The sequence below is a fragment of the Pituophis catenifer genome, unplaced genomic scaffold (genome assembly GCF_029215685.1).
Source record: "Pituophis catenifer annectens isolate HBS135680 unplaced genomic scaffold, rPitCat1.0.hap2 SCAF_3, whole genome shotgun sequence".
Lineage (NCBI taxonomy): Eukaryota > Metazoa > Chordata > Lepidosauria > Squamata > Colubridae > Pituophis > Pituophis catenifer.
Genome location: NW_027256883.1, coordinates 148,719,555 through 148,738,678, shown reverse-complemented (window position 1 = coordinate 148,738,678; position 19,124 = coordinate 148,719,555). Strand labels below are relative to the sequence as shown.

The window sequence follows — 19,124 nt, the reverse complement described above, 5'->3', positions numbered from 1 at the left end:
AAAATGATGAATTTTGGCTTCAGATTTTTTTAAAAATGCTGTAAAAATTAAACATTAATATAAATCACCACCTTGCTTCCTGTGGGGGCTTTTTTGTTTTTTGGGTTTTGTCTATTAAAAATGCCTCAGACTATAAAACCGGCTACTCTTCCACAGTCAGTTCCTATAATTTTGGACCATATTTATGTCTTTTAGATTCAAGTCAGTCAGAAAGTCCCAGCCAGCCAAGCGAAGCTGATATTAAGGACCAGCCTGAAAATGGTGAGTTTTGCCAAGCTTATGTCAATTCAGTCTGTATGTTTTTTTAGGGAATTTCAACCACAGACCTTAGGAGATGCCTTAGATATATTAGATATGCCCATTTTCTTTCAAGTAAGGCAGGGCTGGGAAATCATGGCCCTTTTATGACTTGTGGACTTCAACTCCCAGAATTCCTGAGCCACCCATGCTGGCTCAGGAATTCTGGGAGTTGAAGTCCACAAGTCATAGAATGGCCATAGCTCCTCACCCTTGAAGTAAGGCCTGAGTAGTTCTCAGCAGGCTGTTTATATGAAGCTGCAAACAAGGCAAGTGGGAAAGCACATTGTTTCCGAGTACAAGTTACCCACTTTTTCCACTTTTCTTTTTTGTTGAGAAAAGATGAAGAACTGAAAGGATAGTGGAAAAGATCAGACGAATTTGGATTGCATTGAATTTGAATTCAAGGCAAGTAGGTAACAGAGGTGGATGGGAGCGTACCTGGTTAGTCTGGATTATATTCTGTCTGGAAGTAGAGACTGCAAGGAAATCAGAGTGTCATTGGGAATGGAGTCATTCCTGTTGAGCAGATCTACCCCAGTTTTTAATGAGGGGCAGATTCAGCAGTGTTCACCTTGTCTGTTGGAGTATAGACTATCTAAGGAGATTAATACCTTCACTAGTATAAATCATTGAAGTAATCAGTGATATGCCTAATCAGCATTTGCAGGGCCATGCCTAATATTAAAAACATAGGAACATTTCTTAGTATTTGCAGAGCACACCATATCACATTAAAAAAAATGGAAAGGAAAAATGTTACCGTAAAATTCTCAATTATTGCCAAAAGAATTATGAAATTAAGGCCTTTAATACTTGGTCTTGAAACATAGCATACAATTTCTTAGCTCTAGTTCGCTTACTGTTATCAAATTCAATTCTTTCATTTTACTGATGTTGGATTAGGTGAGAAACAGTTAAAAGGAGTACGAAGTCCACCAACATTCTTAACAGTTATGATTTGGCAATAAAGTGTTGATAATACAGGGCTTTTAATAAAAAAGTGTACACATTTTTCAAAGAATTGGAATGCGAACAATCCCCTAAAAATGTTAAAAAGAAAAACTTTAAAAACTTTAAAAACGTTAAAACACATGCACTCCAATTCGTGGCTGGGTCTTGCAAGATCAATGGCCCCAGGCCTACCGGAAGAGCCAGGTCTTCACCGCTTTGCGGAAGGCCAATAGGGTGGGGGCGGTCCGGACCTCAGGAGGTTAGTTAGTTAGTTAGTTTATTATATTTATATACCGCCCTTCTCCCGAGGGACTCAGGGCAGTGAACAGCCATGGTAAAAACAATATACAACAAAAATTAAAAGCTTATTAAAATAATTCAATCATTCGGCCAAATTTAAAACATCCAACTAAAATCATTTAAAAACCCCTATCAAAACCCAATTTAAAAAACCTTTATCCTGTCAGACCAGCTTGCTGGAATAATAGGGTCTTCAGAGCGCGACGGAAGGCACAGAGGTCGGGGATCCTTCGTATGTCTGGGGGCAGTTCATTCCACAGGGCCAGTAATTGGTTCCAGAGAGCCGGGGCAACCACAGAGAAGGCCCTTCCCCGCGGGCCCGCCAGCCGACATTGTTTAGCTGACGGGACCCGGAGGAGACCGACTCTGTGGGAGCGATTTACATATAACTTGAAAAAGGGATAGTATTCATTAGCCCAGCTATTTTTCTATGCTTGCTGATTTAATTGCGTATTAAAAAGGGGTTGTTTCCCTGAATATCTTCAGTATTCAAATCAAACATCTTGATAATTTTCCAAAGCATGTCCTAACTCTGTCTTCAAAAATGAAAGGTACCTTGTTCTTTCTAATAGTAAAAAGTATCAAACAATTTTTTACACTTGTGCATGGAATCTTTGTGATAATTGCACTCAGTTTGTTAATGTGGTATAAATAGTCAGTTATAGACTTATTTATTTGTGAAGATAAGGTTGGACACTGGCTAAGTCGATGATTCAAAGGATTATTTGAAAAAACAAATATGATCAAATGAAATCTAAGCGGTTCTAAATCGAAACATATTTCAGTGGAATTTAAATTTGTGCTTCAGTGTCACTCTTGGTATCAATGTAATTTACAATATGTTTAACTTTGGATAGATGGAACTTTTCAAAGCAAGCTCTATAGAGTTCAAATACATTAAACCCGGATCTAGTTTTGCAATAACAGAAAAGTGGGGAGGGGGGGAATGACACTCCCATTCCTCAAATGCTAGATAGAAGAAATTGAGTAAGGAGCCTAGAAAAGATATACTCAAAGAGAAAGAAAAGAGATGGAGAAATATACTGTATGGGAATAATCCCATTTTCAATTTAATGGAACAAAACTAGCCATCTCTTGAGTTGCTAGTCCTTTCTAAAATAAGGCTTGGGTGCATCCTTTCTAGAATAATCATAAAGAGGTATAAGTCTACAGGTTTTTCTTTTATCTCCTTTTAGAAGGCCACCCAGACCCTAAAATGTTAATGCTAAATATTATTAAGGGAAAGAGGCCAACTCTTGAAGCTGCCTTGTTTTCACTACAAGTATACACAGAGTTATCAATTGAAATACATGATTATTATTATTTTTGTAAATACAGGTGGGAGTCATGAAGATGGTTGTTTTGGTGGGAAAGATTAAAAAAATTCTCTGCCAATACAAGTTTTTCAGTTCAAGACAAGTCTTCTTTTCCCACAAGTACATGATCCTTTTAGTTTCTTTAGATAAAAACAAGATTTTGTGTTCTATGTTCTATTTCAATACTTGTACGTAACATTTAGAAGTGATATCAAAGAGTTAACAGAATAACAGAGTTGGAAGGATCCTTGAAGGTTAGCTATTCTAACCTCATACTCCAGCAGGAGATCCTACACCATTCCAGACAACTGGCTGTCCAATCTTTTCTTGAAAACTCCATGGAGCACCTATAACTTCTGGAGCAAGCTGTTCTACTGGTTAATTGTTCTCACTGTCAGGAAATTTCTCCTTAGTTCCAGATTCATTCTCTCCTTGATTGGTTTCCATCCATTGATTCTCGTTTTGCTTTCGGGTTCTTTGAAGAATAGGTTGACCCTCCTCATCTTTATGGCAGCCCCTCAATTATTTTTCATATATTTAATTATTTATATAATTTAAATATATAAATAGGTTACAGGTTTGGATTATGTGGAAAGTCAGTAGTTCAGATCCTCACTGACCATGTAATGGCATTATTTTGAAACTGATATTAAAACTGGCCTGAGAAAGCAGTGTATCAGTAACAAAGAAGACATGTAGAAAGGTTGCTAATTTTAAAAAGTGTTAAAAGGTGTTGATATTAATCGTATTCCCATGAAAGAAAGTGCACTATATATCATCCTTTCTAAATTACTTTACAAGTGGGAGCTATTAGCTTTTTGTCTGATCTTTTTAATTTTAGGAGATTTGTTTCCCAGGGGTGGTCTTATGACTGTTAAATTAATTCTGTGTTTTGCACTAGATAAGAGAACAAATTCTGCCTATAGCAGATTAATAATTGTGCTAGTAGTAAGAAAATAATTTATTACATTTATATAACATCTGACTCCCAGCAACTCTGAACTTTACAGAAATCTAGTCTGGAGAAAAATGGGTAGGCACAAATGCTACTGCCAGTTATCGTTTTGTCATGTATAGAATAATTGGAAAACTTTTGTTGACACCATTTCTGATTGATTTCCAACCAGAATTATTCATTGTTTGAAAAAGTTGGAAACCTAAAAGACTAGATTGTGACCATTATTTTTAATATTGTGATTGGACATTTGGAAAATGTTTTGAAAACTCAAACTTACTCCAATTAATCATACTTCCTGTTGTCTTCAGTGAAACTTACATTCAGGAAAATGCTTAGGCATGTTTTTTTATAGTTTTGGGTTGAACACATTGATCTATAATCATGGTTTGGTTTGTTGATCTTATCACACTGGGCTGGGCTCATATATGAGATCATAAACCATGGTTTACAAACCACAAGAGTTCACATAGGACTCTTAGTCAAGTTTAGATAAACCATATTAATCCCAAAATGATGGTATATTGACTTTGTAGGCTTTCCTCAGTAAAAGTACCTTAACAATGCTTGTAAATGTCTGTAAAACCAAGTCACATATAACTTTGCTGTAACTCATTCAATGCATAATATAATTACATAATAGACAATGCATAGTATAATTACATCATGTTCAATGTTCTCTAATACTTTCAAAGAATCTCATTTTAGTATCCCTCCTTCTAAAAGTCACAGAGTTAAAGAATCTGCTGGCAGTTACCTTATTTATCATCATAGGGCAGCTTGGGTTATAGTATTTAAATTGCAGTTCAAGGAGTATAAAAGAAAGTTATCTGATGTTGAAGAAAGAAGCTAAAAGAAAAACTTTGTACTTTCAAAGTTAGGAAGGTAAGTAGACAGACAGGAACACCTCCGACACAGGATTATGGTTCAAAACAGGATTAATCACCAAGGTCAGATGTAATCATCATAGCTTTTGGGAAGGCACATATTTCCAAAATGATTTGAAAGAAGTGCTACTAAGCTCAAGCGTCTGCAACCACAATACTTCTCTTCAAGGTGTTAAGGTTGTGTGAAACCAAAAAATAAAATAGAAGGTTGAAGATACTTGAAGTCTCAGGCTAAAGCAGTTAGTCTCTTTCTTTTTGTGGATTCACACAGAAGCCTGAAAAGGGGAGGAGAGGGCTATTTTAATGAATAGCAGTTCAGTGCTACGTTTATAGGCAAGTCTATAGCCCTTCTTCACAGTCATGTTCAAAGTATGGCCTCATAACTTTCCAGTAAAATGTGTTGGTATAAACATTAGGTATGGGACTTTCCTTTTTCTTCCATGCTTGAGAGAAGACTGAAAGCTTTAGTCTGGAGTCATTCCGCAAAGTTTTCTCCACTTCAATTTATGTAACTTTGTTTTATTCTAATTGGAATGGTTTCAAATATATCACACTTAAATCAGGAAGGGGAAGAACAAATTCTTGTCAAAGAAAATTAATGATTTCCCGTTCCATGAACAGGGCATCTTGATGCAGCTTTATTGCATGGCATAGTGCTCCTATCAAAATATCCAGGGTGTGATACTGGAAAAGAATTAATAAGCACTAGACTTATAACACATTACAGTGAACTGAAAAACTGTGAACAATTATTCAATTGTTTCACTGTTTTTCCAGAATGAAACATTCTGGAATACATCTGTTTAACTGAAATTCAGAGTCTAAAAGATGCCAGATAGAAAGAGGCATGTGTGCTGGTAATACACACAGAAGTGATCTCCTGATTCCAGCCAGAGAAAGAAGACATTAGACTGGCTTAATGAAACATTATCCTGGTTTCTTAGTGCCAAGCAACATATTTTACTAAGTGGCTTTGTACGCTTAGCACAACTAACCCAGACTTTCCCTCATGGGAAACACATCATTCTTAAGCAGCAGGTAGAGTTTGGCCCCCTCACAAACACAACAGAGAGTGACCTACTCATCCCCACCCTTTCTAATTTTTATCCCTCAGCTTTTAGACTGTGTGTGAAAAATTAAAAAAAAATAGAATTTATAAAGCTAGTATGTTTTTATGGGGCTGCTCTGGTCTTTGTTACTGTCTCAGGAGTAGGAGAAAGTATTATCCACAGGACTAGGCTGTTTTGATCTACTTTGGTTGACTGGGCTTTTATATTAATACAACACAACAGTTCGCTTTGACCAGTTACACATGTTACAACATTAACATAGCCAGTTGTGTAGCATTGAGTAATTCTTATTTTATCTTGTCCCTCATATCTATATCTTCAACAAGATTATCTCTTCCCAGTGTTATCCAAAGCAACTGTGCCACTGGAGTCTAGAATGTTAAGAAAAAGCCTCTATTACATCAGTGAGGAATAAGTATCTGGATGAATATTTTCTTTGCGTGTGGCGTACAACGTCATAGAAATCTATACATTTTAGACAGTCTTGATAGCCTAGAATGCTAGTTCGTTCTGTTCAGTGCTTATGCGCCTATCCTTGGTGCACCTTGGGGTGTGAACTAGCTTTGTACCAGATAACTGGTGGCACTCTGGTTTCTGGCTCATCCGGTCTTGCCTCGTGTTGAAATGCCTTGCATCCAGCCATGTCCAGCGCCAGCTTCCACTCTCTTTTCAGCTAGTTTTTTTTCCAACCGAAGTGGTACCCATTTATATACTTGCAATATTTCATGCTTTCAAACTGCTGGGTGGGCACAAGTTAGGAATCAAGTGACGGGAGCTCCCTTTGTCTCACAGAGCCGAGCTCAAACTGCCAGAATGCAGACCATTTCTGGCTGCCAGTTCCAGCATTATTAAGCCTCTGCGCCATTGGGTCCCTTCTGGATGAATAATCTGGATGGAACATATTAAGCAAATGTCTAGTGAGCATATACAGCTGTAACACCAATGATATAATTTATGTCTTACCATTGTAGATAGTCTTGTACAATTTTTCCATAATCCACCTCTAGTTGCATTTTTTGGTTTAATGTGGCTTCTCATGATATAAACTATGGGATAAACTTGCTTGGTAAGAATAAATTGGAATATTAAACATAACATTTATTCCATCTGGCATCAATAAAGATTGAATTCTTGCATCTTACATACTGTTTCTGGTCCAAGTTTAGAATTAAAAGTCGTTGGCCATTGTCACAACCGCTTATTATGGGAGTGCTCTTCATGGAAATAATTCACATTATTACCGGTATATTGTATTTTTAAAAAGCATTTTGGAATTCATATAAGTACAACACTTTTATGCTCTTTGTTAAAGCAACCATCTTTTTCAAATTTCTCTGTGAGCCTTAAAAAATACATGGATCCATTTAAGTTAGATATTCACAGTATATTTCATGCTCACACAAAAGTTGTCCTTCCTGGCAAAGAGAGGGAGGGAGGGAAGGAGAGATAGGCTGTCTTAATGACTAGCAGAAAGGAGTTGAGCTTTCAAGAAATCCAAAGCATTTCTTCTAAATTGAGGATGGGTGGCGAATTCTGGGAATTGAAGTCCACCCATCTTCAAGACACTCAACTTCAAAGTTGAGAAACACTATTCTAAATCATTCTTAAAGTATGCACACCTTGTTCTATGAGTTAATTTACTTTTGCAAATATGCAAGTGTCTATGTATATATGTATGAAAGTTATGTACAGTATGAGTTTTCTTAATGAATTTAAAAGATGTACCATAATCTTATTTATCAAAAACATAGCATCTCAATGGAACCCTCTTACACTACCATTTCTATATAGTATGTATGGAAGTTTTTTGAGAGGTATGTCTCTTTGGTATTAGTGATACTGTGGTATATGTGAATATAAAACTACAGTGCAATTTTGGGCATGTCTAATCAGAAATGCATTTAATTGAGTTCAATGACGCTTACACCAGTAAGATTTCAACGTTAGCCCAGAACCTATCATCACTGCCATCTCCTGTTATAGATATGGAACATGGTTGATTGTCAACCCAAAATAAAGGTCAATCCAATTCAGTCAATTCGCAAGACACTATTAAGTTCAAGTGTGGAGGCTGCTTCATCAGTGACCTCTATAAATTTCAAGATTTGCCAATTGATGAAGGACAACATATTTCACAGTTGTTAACCATTAACTCCCACAGCAGAAGAGACTGGGAAAGAAGGGAAAGTACTCAATCAAGCAAGACTCATATAAAGTACTGAAATATGAAGCAAATCCTTTGGGGTTGACAACATTGCTCAATATTACTGATTCCAGCAACTGGGAAAGAAAAAGAAATGCACAGTAAACAGAATGAAATGTACATGTAGTACAGGGGTGTCAAACTGGCAGCCTGTGGGCTGGATGCATCACGTGCAGGCCACACCTATCCCAGCTCCACGAAGGAGGAAAACGTCATGAAAAGTCATGTGACAGCAACATGACACTGTGAGTTTGATACCCATGATATAGTATATTCTTGCTCTTAAAGGCATGCAAAATGACAACAACGAAGAAGGGGTGTCTTAATGGCTTCTCCTTCTTGATCTCCCTGCCTGTCAAGAACATCTGTGGGGAAAATGTTAAAAAAAAAAAATCAAGATTTTTTTTTTACAGGTAGTCCTCAATTTACGACCACAACTGAGCCCAAAATTTATGTTGCTAAGTGAGAAATTTCTTAAGTGAGTTTTGCCTCATTTTACAACTTTTCTTGCCAGATTTGTTAAATGAATCACTGCAGTTGTTAAATTAGTAACCCGGTTGTTATGGGGAATCTGGCTTCCCCATTGACTTGGCTTAGGTCATAAAAGGGGATCACATGACTGCGGGAGACTGCAACTGTCATAAATATGAACCATTTGCCAAGCATCTGAATGTAAATTGCATAACCATGATTTATGACCATTGCTGCGATGGTCATAAGTGTGAAAAATGGTCATAGGTCACTTTTTCCAGTGCCTTTGTAACTTTGAGAGGTCACTAAGCAAACTGTTGTAAGTCGAGGGCTACCTGTACCTTCGATGCAGTTGCCCTTCAAAAATATTTTCTCTAACATAATAGGATAGAGGAGGAATCAAATGACCATAGCGCATATCTCTTAGCCATGCTTTTTTTTTAATACTTAAAAAGATCTCACCCATTTAGTTATCAGGATGTACAAATTTCAAACATGTGCCATCAAAAGACGTGTCAATTAAAGAACTTAAGTTTGTGTATGTGGGAAAAAGTTAAAAGAGAGAAAATGCATTTGCATAAAACCTTGTCACTAGAGCCAAGAGTAAGCCAGGTCATATGGCCCAGTGGAAAGAGCCTAATGAGGTCATTGATAGCATTGTGGGCTGCTCAGTTTACTTCTTGAGGATCTAAATCTCCATCTACTAATGATCATTAATTTCTATAGGTTAGCTATGGTTATTCTATTTCTATTCTGATAATTTGACATGATGGTTTGATACTGGTTATCTTATAGAAAGAAATTTCTTGTAGAAAAGGCTTTATTGTATAGAATATCCAGTGGAATTTCTAGCTTGTTGTACAGTATTTAATCCATTCAGATCTTCTGGAAAAGGGGTTCCTTACACTTATTTTTCTGTTACTGCTGTTTTTTAATGTGCAGATCTATTTGTATATCTACAGTCTCATTATGTTTTGATCTACTGTTTAAATCTCTTCTATTTGAGAATTTTCAGTCTAATTGGCACTGCTTTGATTTTCTTTTAATTGCCTTATTTTCTCTGTCATTCAAAAAACAAAACATTAGGTGAAGATTTCAGATTGTGTCAACGGAATTGTCGAATTACCAGATTCCCTTTACTTTTTCTAACCATTCGGATATCTTACGCATCTAATGTCTTGAGGCAATTTAAAGTATTTATGCTGGTTCTTCTTAATATTTTACAGCTTTAGGGGTAAATTTTATAATATCCCTGACCTGAGAGACCAGGTCTGTCTTGTGGCTCAGGAGAAAGACTGAGATCCTGATTAACTTTTCCTTTATTTACTCATTTTATTGAGATAGCAATGCTATTCATATCATTCTATTATTACTAATAGTCTATATACCGTGTTTCCCCGAAAATAAGACCATTTCTTATATTTTTCTGAACCCTGAAATAAGCACTTAGCCTTATTGCCATGCACTCAAAAGCCCGATTGGGCTTATTATCAGGGGATGACTTATTTGGGGAAAACAGGGTAGAGCTGAGATTTTTTTCTTGTATCAGATGCAGGTAAAATGCTACTTTTAGTGTGGTCAAATTTTGTGCTTGCCAGGTCCAATAAATTAATATTTGGAAATTGTGTTAGTGGTTAGTTATTCGGACCTTGATTTTTTTTTCTGTATCTGCCTAAAATGTATTTTTTTTCCTTTGTTGTCTCATTATTTTAGATTGCTCAATGACCATAATAAAGGTTTGATTGGCTGATTAATAAAATTGGATGCAGTTAATTTATACATTCACAATATTAGAAATGAATCTTTCTGATATTGTGTATGTGTACTGAGCGGTGGCTCAGTGGCTAAGATGCTGAGCTTGTCGATCGAAAGGTTGGCAGTTCAGCAGTTCAAATTCCTAGTGACGCATAACGGGATGAGCTCCCGTTACTTGTTCCAGCTTCTGCCAACCTAGCAGTTCGAAAGCATGTAAAAAAATGCAAGTAGAAAAATAGGGACCACCTTTTGTGGGAAGGTAGCAGTGTTCTGTGCGCCTTTGGTGTTTAGTTATATCGGCCACATGACCATGGAGACGTCTTCAGACAGCGCTGGCTCTTTGGCTTTGAAACGGAGATGAGCACCGCCCTAGAGTTGGGAATGACTAGCACATATGTGCGAGGGGAACCTTTTCCTTTTTATGGTTTAGGACCAAATTATCATGTATTTCCATGACAAATGGTTTGAGTTCAAGGGGAGAAGTAAAATAGAAAAATAGGTAAGTGGATTGAGAAGAAGAGATACTAAAAAAACGTAAACACAAAAATGAACCTGAATTAGTTTTAAATATGTCAAGAAGTTTAAATGACTGAATGCAATCCTGTAATCCTCAACTTTAGCAACTCATGTACTAAAATTAAGATGATACAGAGTAAAGTAACTGGCACCCCTGCACAGGGAACATTTAATGTTTAGAATAAGTTATATAAAAAGTGCTCATATCCACTGTTCTGCTTCTTCTCCCACTAACATTAAATATATTGAAAAGCTTGGAAAGCAGAGAGCTTGGAGTAATGATGCAATTGGGACAGCAACTAGAATGCAGACACAGAGAAGTTCAGAGCAAATCCAGTAAAACATCAGCTAGAGGTTATATATAGCCTACACAATGACACCAAGGAAGGGTCAGGTTTTCATCATTATATTGTCTACAAGGCACTATCCAAGGAATTTTTTTAAGCAGAAAGAGCCTTGTGCTTAGGATAATGCATTCCTACTTGCTAGGCATTACATAAATAAAATTGTTTGCATTTGCTGCATCTTGAATTCATATTGGCTACAGTGCAGATGTGGAGATCTCCTAAAACTTTGTCATAATTACTTGAACAGATTTCAAATGTTGCTGCCTCAGGACACAAGTGGGGTGCTTAGAGATATGGAAATTACAGTTGATCTTCCAAATATTTCTGAAAGAGAAGCTGTTCCTGCCACTTCTATTGTTCATTTCAATGTGTATTTGTTTCATGAGACTGTAAAATCCAAAGGTGGTTTTTACATTCCTCTATCAAAACACATCTGTAATAATCATTTACAACATTAATATGAAAATGCATGAAGTTTAAAACCAATAGAGTTGCCCATCCAACTCAAAATAGATACAGCTAGTTCTCAATTTATGACCAGTCATTTAAGTTCTTCTGGCTGTAGTAAATCATTGCAAAAATGTGGGCACTGGCTTGCCTTAGCTCACCAGAAGACATTTTATATGAATGTTAATAGATGGCTTGAGTGCTTTACTGTTGCAATACTAAAGAATTTTGGAAGTTAAATATTAATGACATATTAATGTCAACAACTACTAAAAATGAAGAATTAAAATGCTCAGGAATGCAACTACACAATCCTTTCAGACAGATTTCAGGGTCATTTAGTTCAAATCTCAAACACATAAGAACTCAATAACGAAGAAAGATCTAAGAATGGAGCATGAAGGCTTTATTGTTGATTTACTATCTAGCACTGATTAACATGGAGCATATTTCTGTACTGTAATGATGTGCAAAATGGATAAATTTATCTCCAGAACTTTGTTTTTCTCCCGGGCAAGCCAGTTTAATTTTGGTTTGGGGTAGATTCTTCACATTTCTGCTTGAACATTAGGGCAGGGGCAACCAATATAATGTGATAATATTTAGGTGCTTGTCTCTTGATTTTTATGTCACAGCATAACTCCTGGAAGTTTTGGGTGAAAATGTGCTCTGTAGTATACTGTAGACACGGTATACTGTGTCTTTTCCCCATCCCGTTTCAGCTATGTAATTCTAAATATGTAGAGAAGATGTAGACATTTTTAAGCAAATATGTTTCTATCATTTTCATACAGGGCACCAAGGAGGCTTTGTAATATATTTTTTAAAATAAATTTTCTTGTATTTCTTCTTCTTTTGCTTGTAAAACAGCAAAATCAAGCAAAAACACAATGCTAATTTTTTAAATAAGAATTATTCATGTGACATTTCAAAGAAACAAAATTTGATCAAGATTTCTGATTTCCCCTCCCCCCAAACATTGCATTTCTCTTGCGTATCTAAGTTTTATTTGCCATTGAGTTGGTGTCAACTGTAAGCAACCATGTGGATAGATATACTAATACTATTCAAACTCTGATCTCATATTTCATCAATATCTTCTATTTGGTAATGATAACGGTGTTCAGCAATACCTTCTTACTCTTCATTTGGCTTTTGTAAATATGGTTACCAAATAATTGTATTTTTGCAAATATTGTTACCCATATACAAACACACACACACACACACACACACACACACACACACACACAAATGAGTGAATAGGATTCAAGTGATTAAGGTGATAAATTAAGAGCAGGGAGACCCAGATTCTAGTTCTCAGTTAGACACAGGAAGCCTAGTCAAAGAATTGGAAAACATCTACCAATCAGTTCACTATATGATATAGACTTCTTTATTGAATATTGTGTAGACTGTTTTTATTATTAACCCTGAGATATGTGAACATTTTTAAAATGATCCATTTACTGTTTTTTGCTGTCAACAATAACTAAACGGCTGTCTGTCCAAACGGCTGTCTGGAGGAAATATAAGAGAACAAGGTCACCACCAGCCCTTAGTTCCAGCATCTGATGTTAAACATATCAGTTGTGGCTATTTTTTATGTATTTGTCAAATATCCTTCCAAAAATGTGATTATCATGAACATTAAGGAAAGGAAAATGCATTGCCCATGTCATAATGCAAATAATGCAAATATGTACCAGTGTATTTATGCCATTCATATGCTAAATCATTCCAAAGTTCTATTTCAAGACACAAACAACTAGGTTCAAATTATGATATTGGGGACACATTGTGTAAAGATTTATCTCTCTTTCAAAATCTATAATCCTGGGAAAGATGGAAGGAAAGAGAATAGGAAGTTGACCATCAGCAAGGCGGATGGACTCAGTTTCAGAAGAATGGGGTACGCTGTGGGAAGAGTAGCTTGGGACAGTTTATCCTGAAAAAAACTCTACGTGTTTGCTAAGAATTAACCACAACTTAATGACATATAAATCATCAATCTTCTTGAAATACTGCTACTAACATTCACAGTGCAAGGTAACTAAATAAACTTAAAAGTACATGGCATGCCATAACAAACATTAAGATACTAGATTCAAGTTTATTTGTGTGTGTGAGAGAGATACAGAAACAGAGAAAGAATTGGATTGATGAATGAGTGGTTTCAAGGCGTTGATGGTAAATATTAAATCTGTGGTAAATGCTTCTGAATTGTGCCCTAGTGATATGAACTTTTTCATTCTAAAGAATTTTCTTCTACAAGACTTTTCTTTTACAAGAAACTCTTCTTTTTTTTCAAAAATTAACTTTTGGGAACTACATAAATCCCTTGGAAATGGTTCCAGTCACATAGTTATGGGTTGTCTATTTTTATTTTGGAAACAAGAAGAAATAATGCATTGTAAGTAACATTTAGCTGACTGAATGCTTTGTGTCTCTTAACCCAAACAAATAAGCCTCAAATTCACAAATGGCACACTTATATGAAAAAAAAAATATTTTAAAATAATGTCCCACTGGCTCCCTTTATCTCTGGATTTCTAAAATATACCAGCAAATGTTACTAAATAGGTTACATAAAAAGAGCACTTGTCCTTCCATCTGGATTAATCAGGAAGAGATTTAGCACAGAAACCATAGGTGGATCCTTACTTATTATTTTAATAATCACTGTTTTCCTTTTCTATTTGAGCCCTAAGTAACAAGTATCTTTTGTATGCCTAATGCTATCTTGAATCATTGAGGTGGGGTGAAGATTCTAAAGCTGAATCTAAAAAGCCGCCATTGTTATTTTATATATTACAGGTACAGTTGTGGGGCTGGTTACAACCAGCCAACAAAACTATGGCAGCAATGGTTGTAAAAGAACATCTCTTTATTATGTTCTTAGGATAGAATTTCTCTGTCTTTTTGAAAGGCCATAACTATTCCAAAATGATTAATCTTCTATAGATTCCATTTCAATTATTTTGAAAGGAATTTGAAGTGTGTGTCATAATCTACTCTGACTAATGGAAATGTTTATTAATAATTATGATTCTGCTCTGAACAATTTTCTTTGGATTATAAATGTGCAAAAGCTAAAAATGCTAACGAGGCATCTGCTGTTTTCTGTGCTGCAGATCCTTAAAGGGTATCTGTGCTATGAATAAATTGTTAATGTTTATTTCACTCCAAATTATTGGTTTTTAATATTATAGCAATAGTAATTTATTTAATCTACTTGTCTTATATTCATCTTTTGAAGTTTCAATTTTAATCATATTCGTTGGATATTAAGAATCTGGTATCAAAACATCTGCAAGCAAACAACCAAACTCAAGAGAGCATCAATGATTTCTCTGGCTCATCTTAAGCTGTTTTTCAGTCATCTGAAGCTAGCAACTTCAAGCTGCATGGAACTAAATGCACACTAGCCTTGCAGGATTGTAGTTTATGATGACAGCTTTGATATGTTTTGCAGGCTCTTCTCTTTAAGACTTTTTGAGGTAGTATAGAGACAAATTTAAAAGGAAAAGCTGTCTTAATTCTCTGTTACAGTTTTACAATACAGGTAGTCCTCCACTTACAGCCACGATTGAGCCAAAAAATTATGTTGCAAAGTGTGACATTTGTTAAAAGAGTTTTGCCCTATTTTACGACTTTTCTTGCCACCACTATTAAGTGAATCTTTGCAGTTATTGAGTCAGGTTGTTAAATGAACCTGGCTTCCCCATTGACTTTGCTTGTCAGAATGCTGCAAAAGGTGATCAGATGACCCTGGGACACAACAACCGTCATAAATATGAACCAGTTGCCCAAGCATCCTAATTTTGATCATGTGACCATGGGGATGCTGCAGTGGTCGTAAGTGTGAAAAAATGGTCATAAGTCATTTTTTTCTGTGCCGTTGTAACTTTGAACAGTCACTGAACTATTGTAAGTAGAGGACTACCTGTATTACAGTTTAGGATGACTGTCTTTATTTCAGCTCTGTCATGAAGCGACAATCATTTATCTACATTCAATAGATAGATATGCCTAGCTTTATTAACACTCCAGTCTGCTATAGGTACAGCTCCTTCCTTCTCATCACCCTCATCCTCCATGCTACTTCGGAGAGATTAGACTAGTGCTTCTCAACCACAGCAACATCAGTTCTTTTTGACTGGGGAATTCTGGGAGTTGAAGTCCTCACATCTTAAAAGTTGCTGAGGTGGATTAGTGGAGACATTTTGTGGAGATACTTACTCACATAATAAGCATCAGATTTATTCTGGCTCTTTCTAAACACAGGTTTATGTATTCTTTTGGAAAAAAACACACACAAAAAAGATTTTTTAGATATGTTTTTAGTGCTGTCTTAAAAAGAATTTTGGATTTGTGCTTCAAAAAACATAAATTGAAGGTTTATTGAAAGCAGGAAAAAGCCAGTTTCTAAGAGAAATGAAAGGTTGATGATAGTTTGACAGAATAAAAATGGGAAAGGAATGAGAGATAACTACTGTATTTCAGTTTTTTTAAAAAGACTATTAAACTAAACAGCCATTCTTCATTAAGTACAGAAGAATTTTGTTGGCATATTTTTTTTTAAAAAAAAGAAGCAAATTAGCCTGACCTAAACTATCTCTTTACACTATTAAAAAATTAATACTTAACATAATTTCCCTCACATTAAATATATTGCAGTATTAGATAAACAAATACAGTGTTCAGCACAGTAGAAAGGCATAAATTGAGTAAATAAAATATAAGAGAGAGTTGCTTTGTGGGGAAAATAGGAGGAAGAAGTAGTATTAGGTATGTTTGCCACCTTGAGTTATTTATAAAAACAATAAAGGGATAAAAACACTTTTAAAAGGTGTTTTATATTTGTTTTTTTGGGTAGATGCAATGATATGTGAGATAAATATAGATGAGATAAATAAAGTATATTTATCTTCATACTATACATAGAAGAAATTATGGTATGTTTGTCCAAATTAACTGTTCTAGGCTATCAAAATATATTGATAATATATGTAAACAAAACTTTCATGACCCATTTATGAATTTTAATCTGACACTTGAATATCACGAATCAATATCACAGTCATAATTTCCAAGCCAGGCAGTGATTAACTCTTATCTTATGTAGTATACAAGAAAGAAATGTAATTATCAGCCTTGCAAATTAATCCAGACAAGGAGCACACCCAGTACCATCTCTTATCTTTATTTTAAGGTTATATTAACATAATCTTTTTTTAAAAAAAAGTTTTTTCACTTTTATTTCTTATATACATAAAATGTACATTTTCTTATTCATAATTAATCATACATATACATGTTTTCTTTAAAGAAAGCATTAAAATAAGGCATTTTAATTACATTCGGAGTTGCTGTTCTATCTTTTCTTCATTTCGCAACAAACCTTCTTCTTCTTCTCCTTTCTTTCCCTTCCCTCCCTCCCTCCCTCCTCTCTTCTCCTACTTTCTCCTTCCTCCTCTCCTACCTCATCCTACTTCCCCTTCCTTTCCCCCACTCCTCTCTTCTTTTCCCCCTTCTCACCTTCTCTCCTACTCCTGTCCCCTACCCTTCATTCCGCTCACTCCCTCTCCTCTTCCTATCCTCTACTCCTCTCTCCTTTCTATCTTCTTTGCTGTGGAATATTCTCCTTGTTTGATATCCAAGCAACTCCTGTATTCTAATCATATATACTTGCTTTCAGTTTCTTTTCAGATTTATTCTATCTATCAGTATTATCATCATAATTGTACATTTATTCTTATACTCTTCTTTCTTTCCCACCCCCTCCCATCACCCTTTTTATTTACTCTGGTGTCATCTGGGTTTCTATTTCTTTTTTATCCTCTCCCTCGTTTAACTTTCTATTATCTAAATCATTTATCTATCCTCTTATCTTCTTATTTCTTTTCTAACTATATATAAAATCTTCCCTGTGTCTTGAAATACACTGATTCCTCTTTATCTCTTATTCTTAAAGTTAATCTATTCATTTCCACACAATCTAAAATCTTTTTATTACTTTACCTTCTGACAGAATTTTTTCTGTCTTCCAATTTTGTGCAAATACAATTCTTGCTGCTGTTATTATATGTATAATTAGATACACATCTTCTTTACTATATCTCTCTGGGAGATATAGTAAAAATTAAAAAAATTAAAATTAAAAAAACCTCTGGTTTTAATTCTATAGATTTATGTAATATTTCTTCCAACCATTTCTGTATTCTAGACCAATAATTTTTTTGCTTCTAAACATGACCACCACATATGATAGTATGATCCCAGCAAATACATAATCTTGCAACTCTGAAACTACATCTCCCTCACCTAGCCTTTAAAATCCAAGAAACTAGGAAGAATCCCTTCTTAGATGATTGCCATACTTCATTTGTTCTGCGGGCTCAGCTGTCACTTATCTTTCATAATCTGAGGCTCTTCTGACCCCAAAGTCATTCTCACATCTTACAATAATGGTATTCCAAATTTTTCAGTTTTATATATTGACATGTATTCTAGCTGGCAACATTGCGTTTGAGTGCAATTGTTTGTAATGAGCTACATAGAGTGGAATATATCAATGAACATACACAGAGTGGAACTTACTCCTGGAAAAATAAGTCTAAATATGTATAGAACAGGCACCACTACTCTAGTGAAGTTACTGTATGAAGAGTTGCCATACTTTGAAAATATCTTATTTAAGAGATTTGTGACTTCTCATTTGTGGTTTTGGGCAACTTCCACAAGTGTTCATTATTGCAATCTATTAGACTGAAGCAAAAACAGTCAACTTATCAACCACTCATTCAGTAACAATTTAAAGTTTTTACAGTGCTGAAAAATAACTTTACAACCAAATTACAACATTCATAGCAGGTCTTATTGACATGATAATCATTATAATCAGTACACATTGCATTGTGCCCAACTTGTGTTTGTTTGTTTTTTCATCCTGATCTGGCATATTGATGTTGTTTAAGTGATTCTTTCAAAGTCTCCCTGTAAATAATGTCATAGGTGTCTAGTTTATAGGTATTATAAAATTCATGATTATTTATATAACCCTATAATCTCCCAGGATGCATGGCAATAACATGTGGATAGGTCTTTGTGTATGTATATGCAATAAAAAATGTACTTCAGTTTTATTTTCCCTCTGAGTTATTTTGATGTTTAGACTTGTGTTTCTCTATTTAAAAGAGGAAGCTTGGCATAAATTTTATAATAAATACATAACACAATAAATGAATTACTCAGTTGTGATTTTGGTGGGGTTGTTTTACGTAATCTGTGGATTTGGGCAGATTTTACACATTACCTCAAATTATGCTTGGTCACAAGAAAATATTCATGACTTATACTTAATAACATGTGATCACGCTGTCTTAGTTTAAGATAGATATTACTCTGAGGTTTGGAGACCCACACATGAAGATACAATTGCTATGGAGCTAAGCAGATAACAGTAGACAAGATTGCAAGTCAAGATCTGTGCAAAGAGAGCTTGCCTGAATAAGTCATCTTGAATCTAATTAGTAATAGAGTGGTTCAAATTGTTCCAGGAGTTAAAGTCACATAATGAGTCAATCCAATAGTTCAGAATAAA

General features: G+C 35.2%; 1 protein-coding gene across 2 annotated transcripts in view; it reads left to right on the top strand.

The window, feature by feature from the left end:
• NFIA (nuclear factor I A) overlaps positions 1-19,124 on the top strand; it is a 312,833-nt gene that overhangs the window by 195,782 nt on the left and 97,927 nt on the right. For both annotated transcript variants that reach the window (XM_070941290.1, XM_070941289.1), the window contains exon 3: positions 196-261. In XM_070941290.1, the coding sequence (XP_070797391.1) occupies positions 196-261 (66 nt within the window). The remainder of the gene's footprint in view (positions 1-195; positions 262-19,124) is intronic.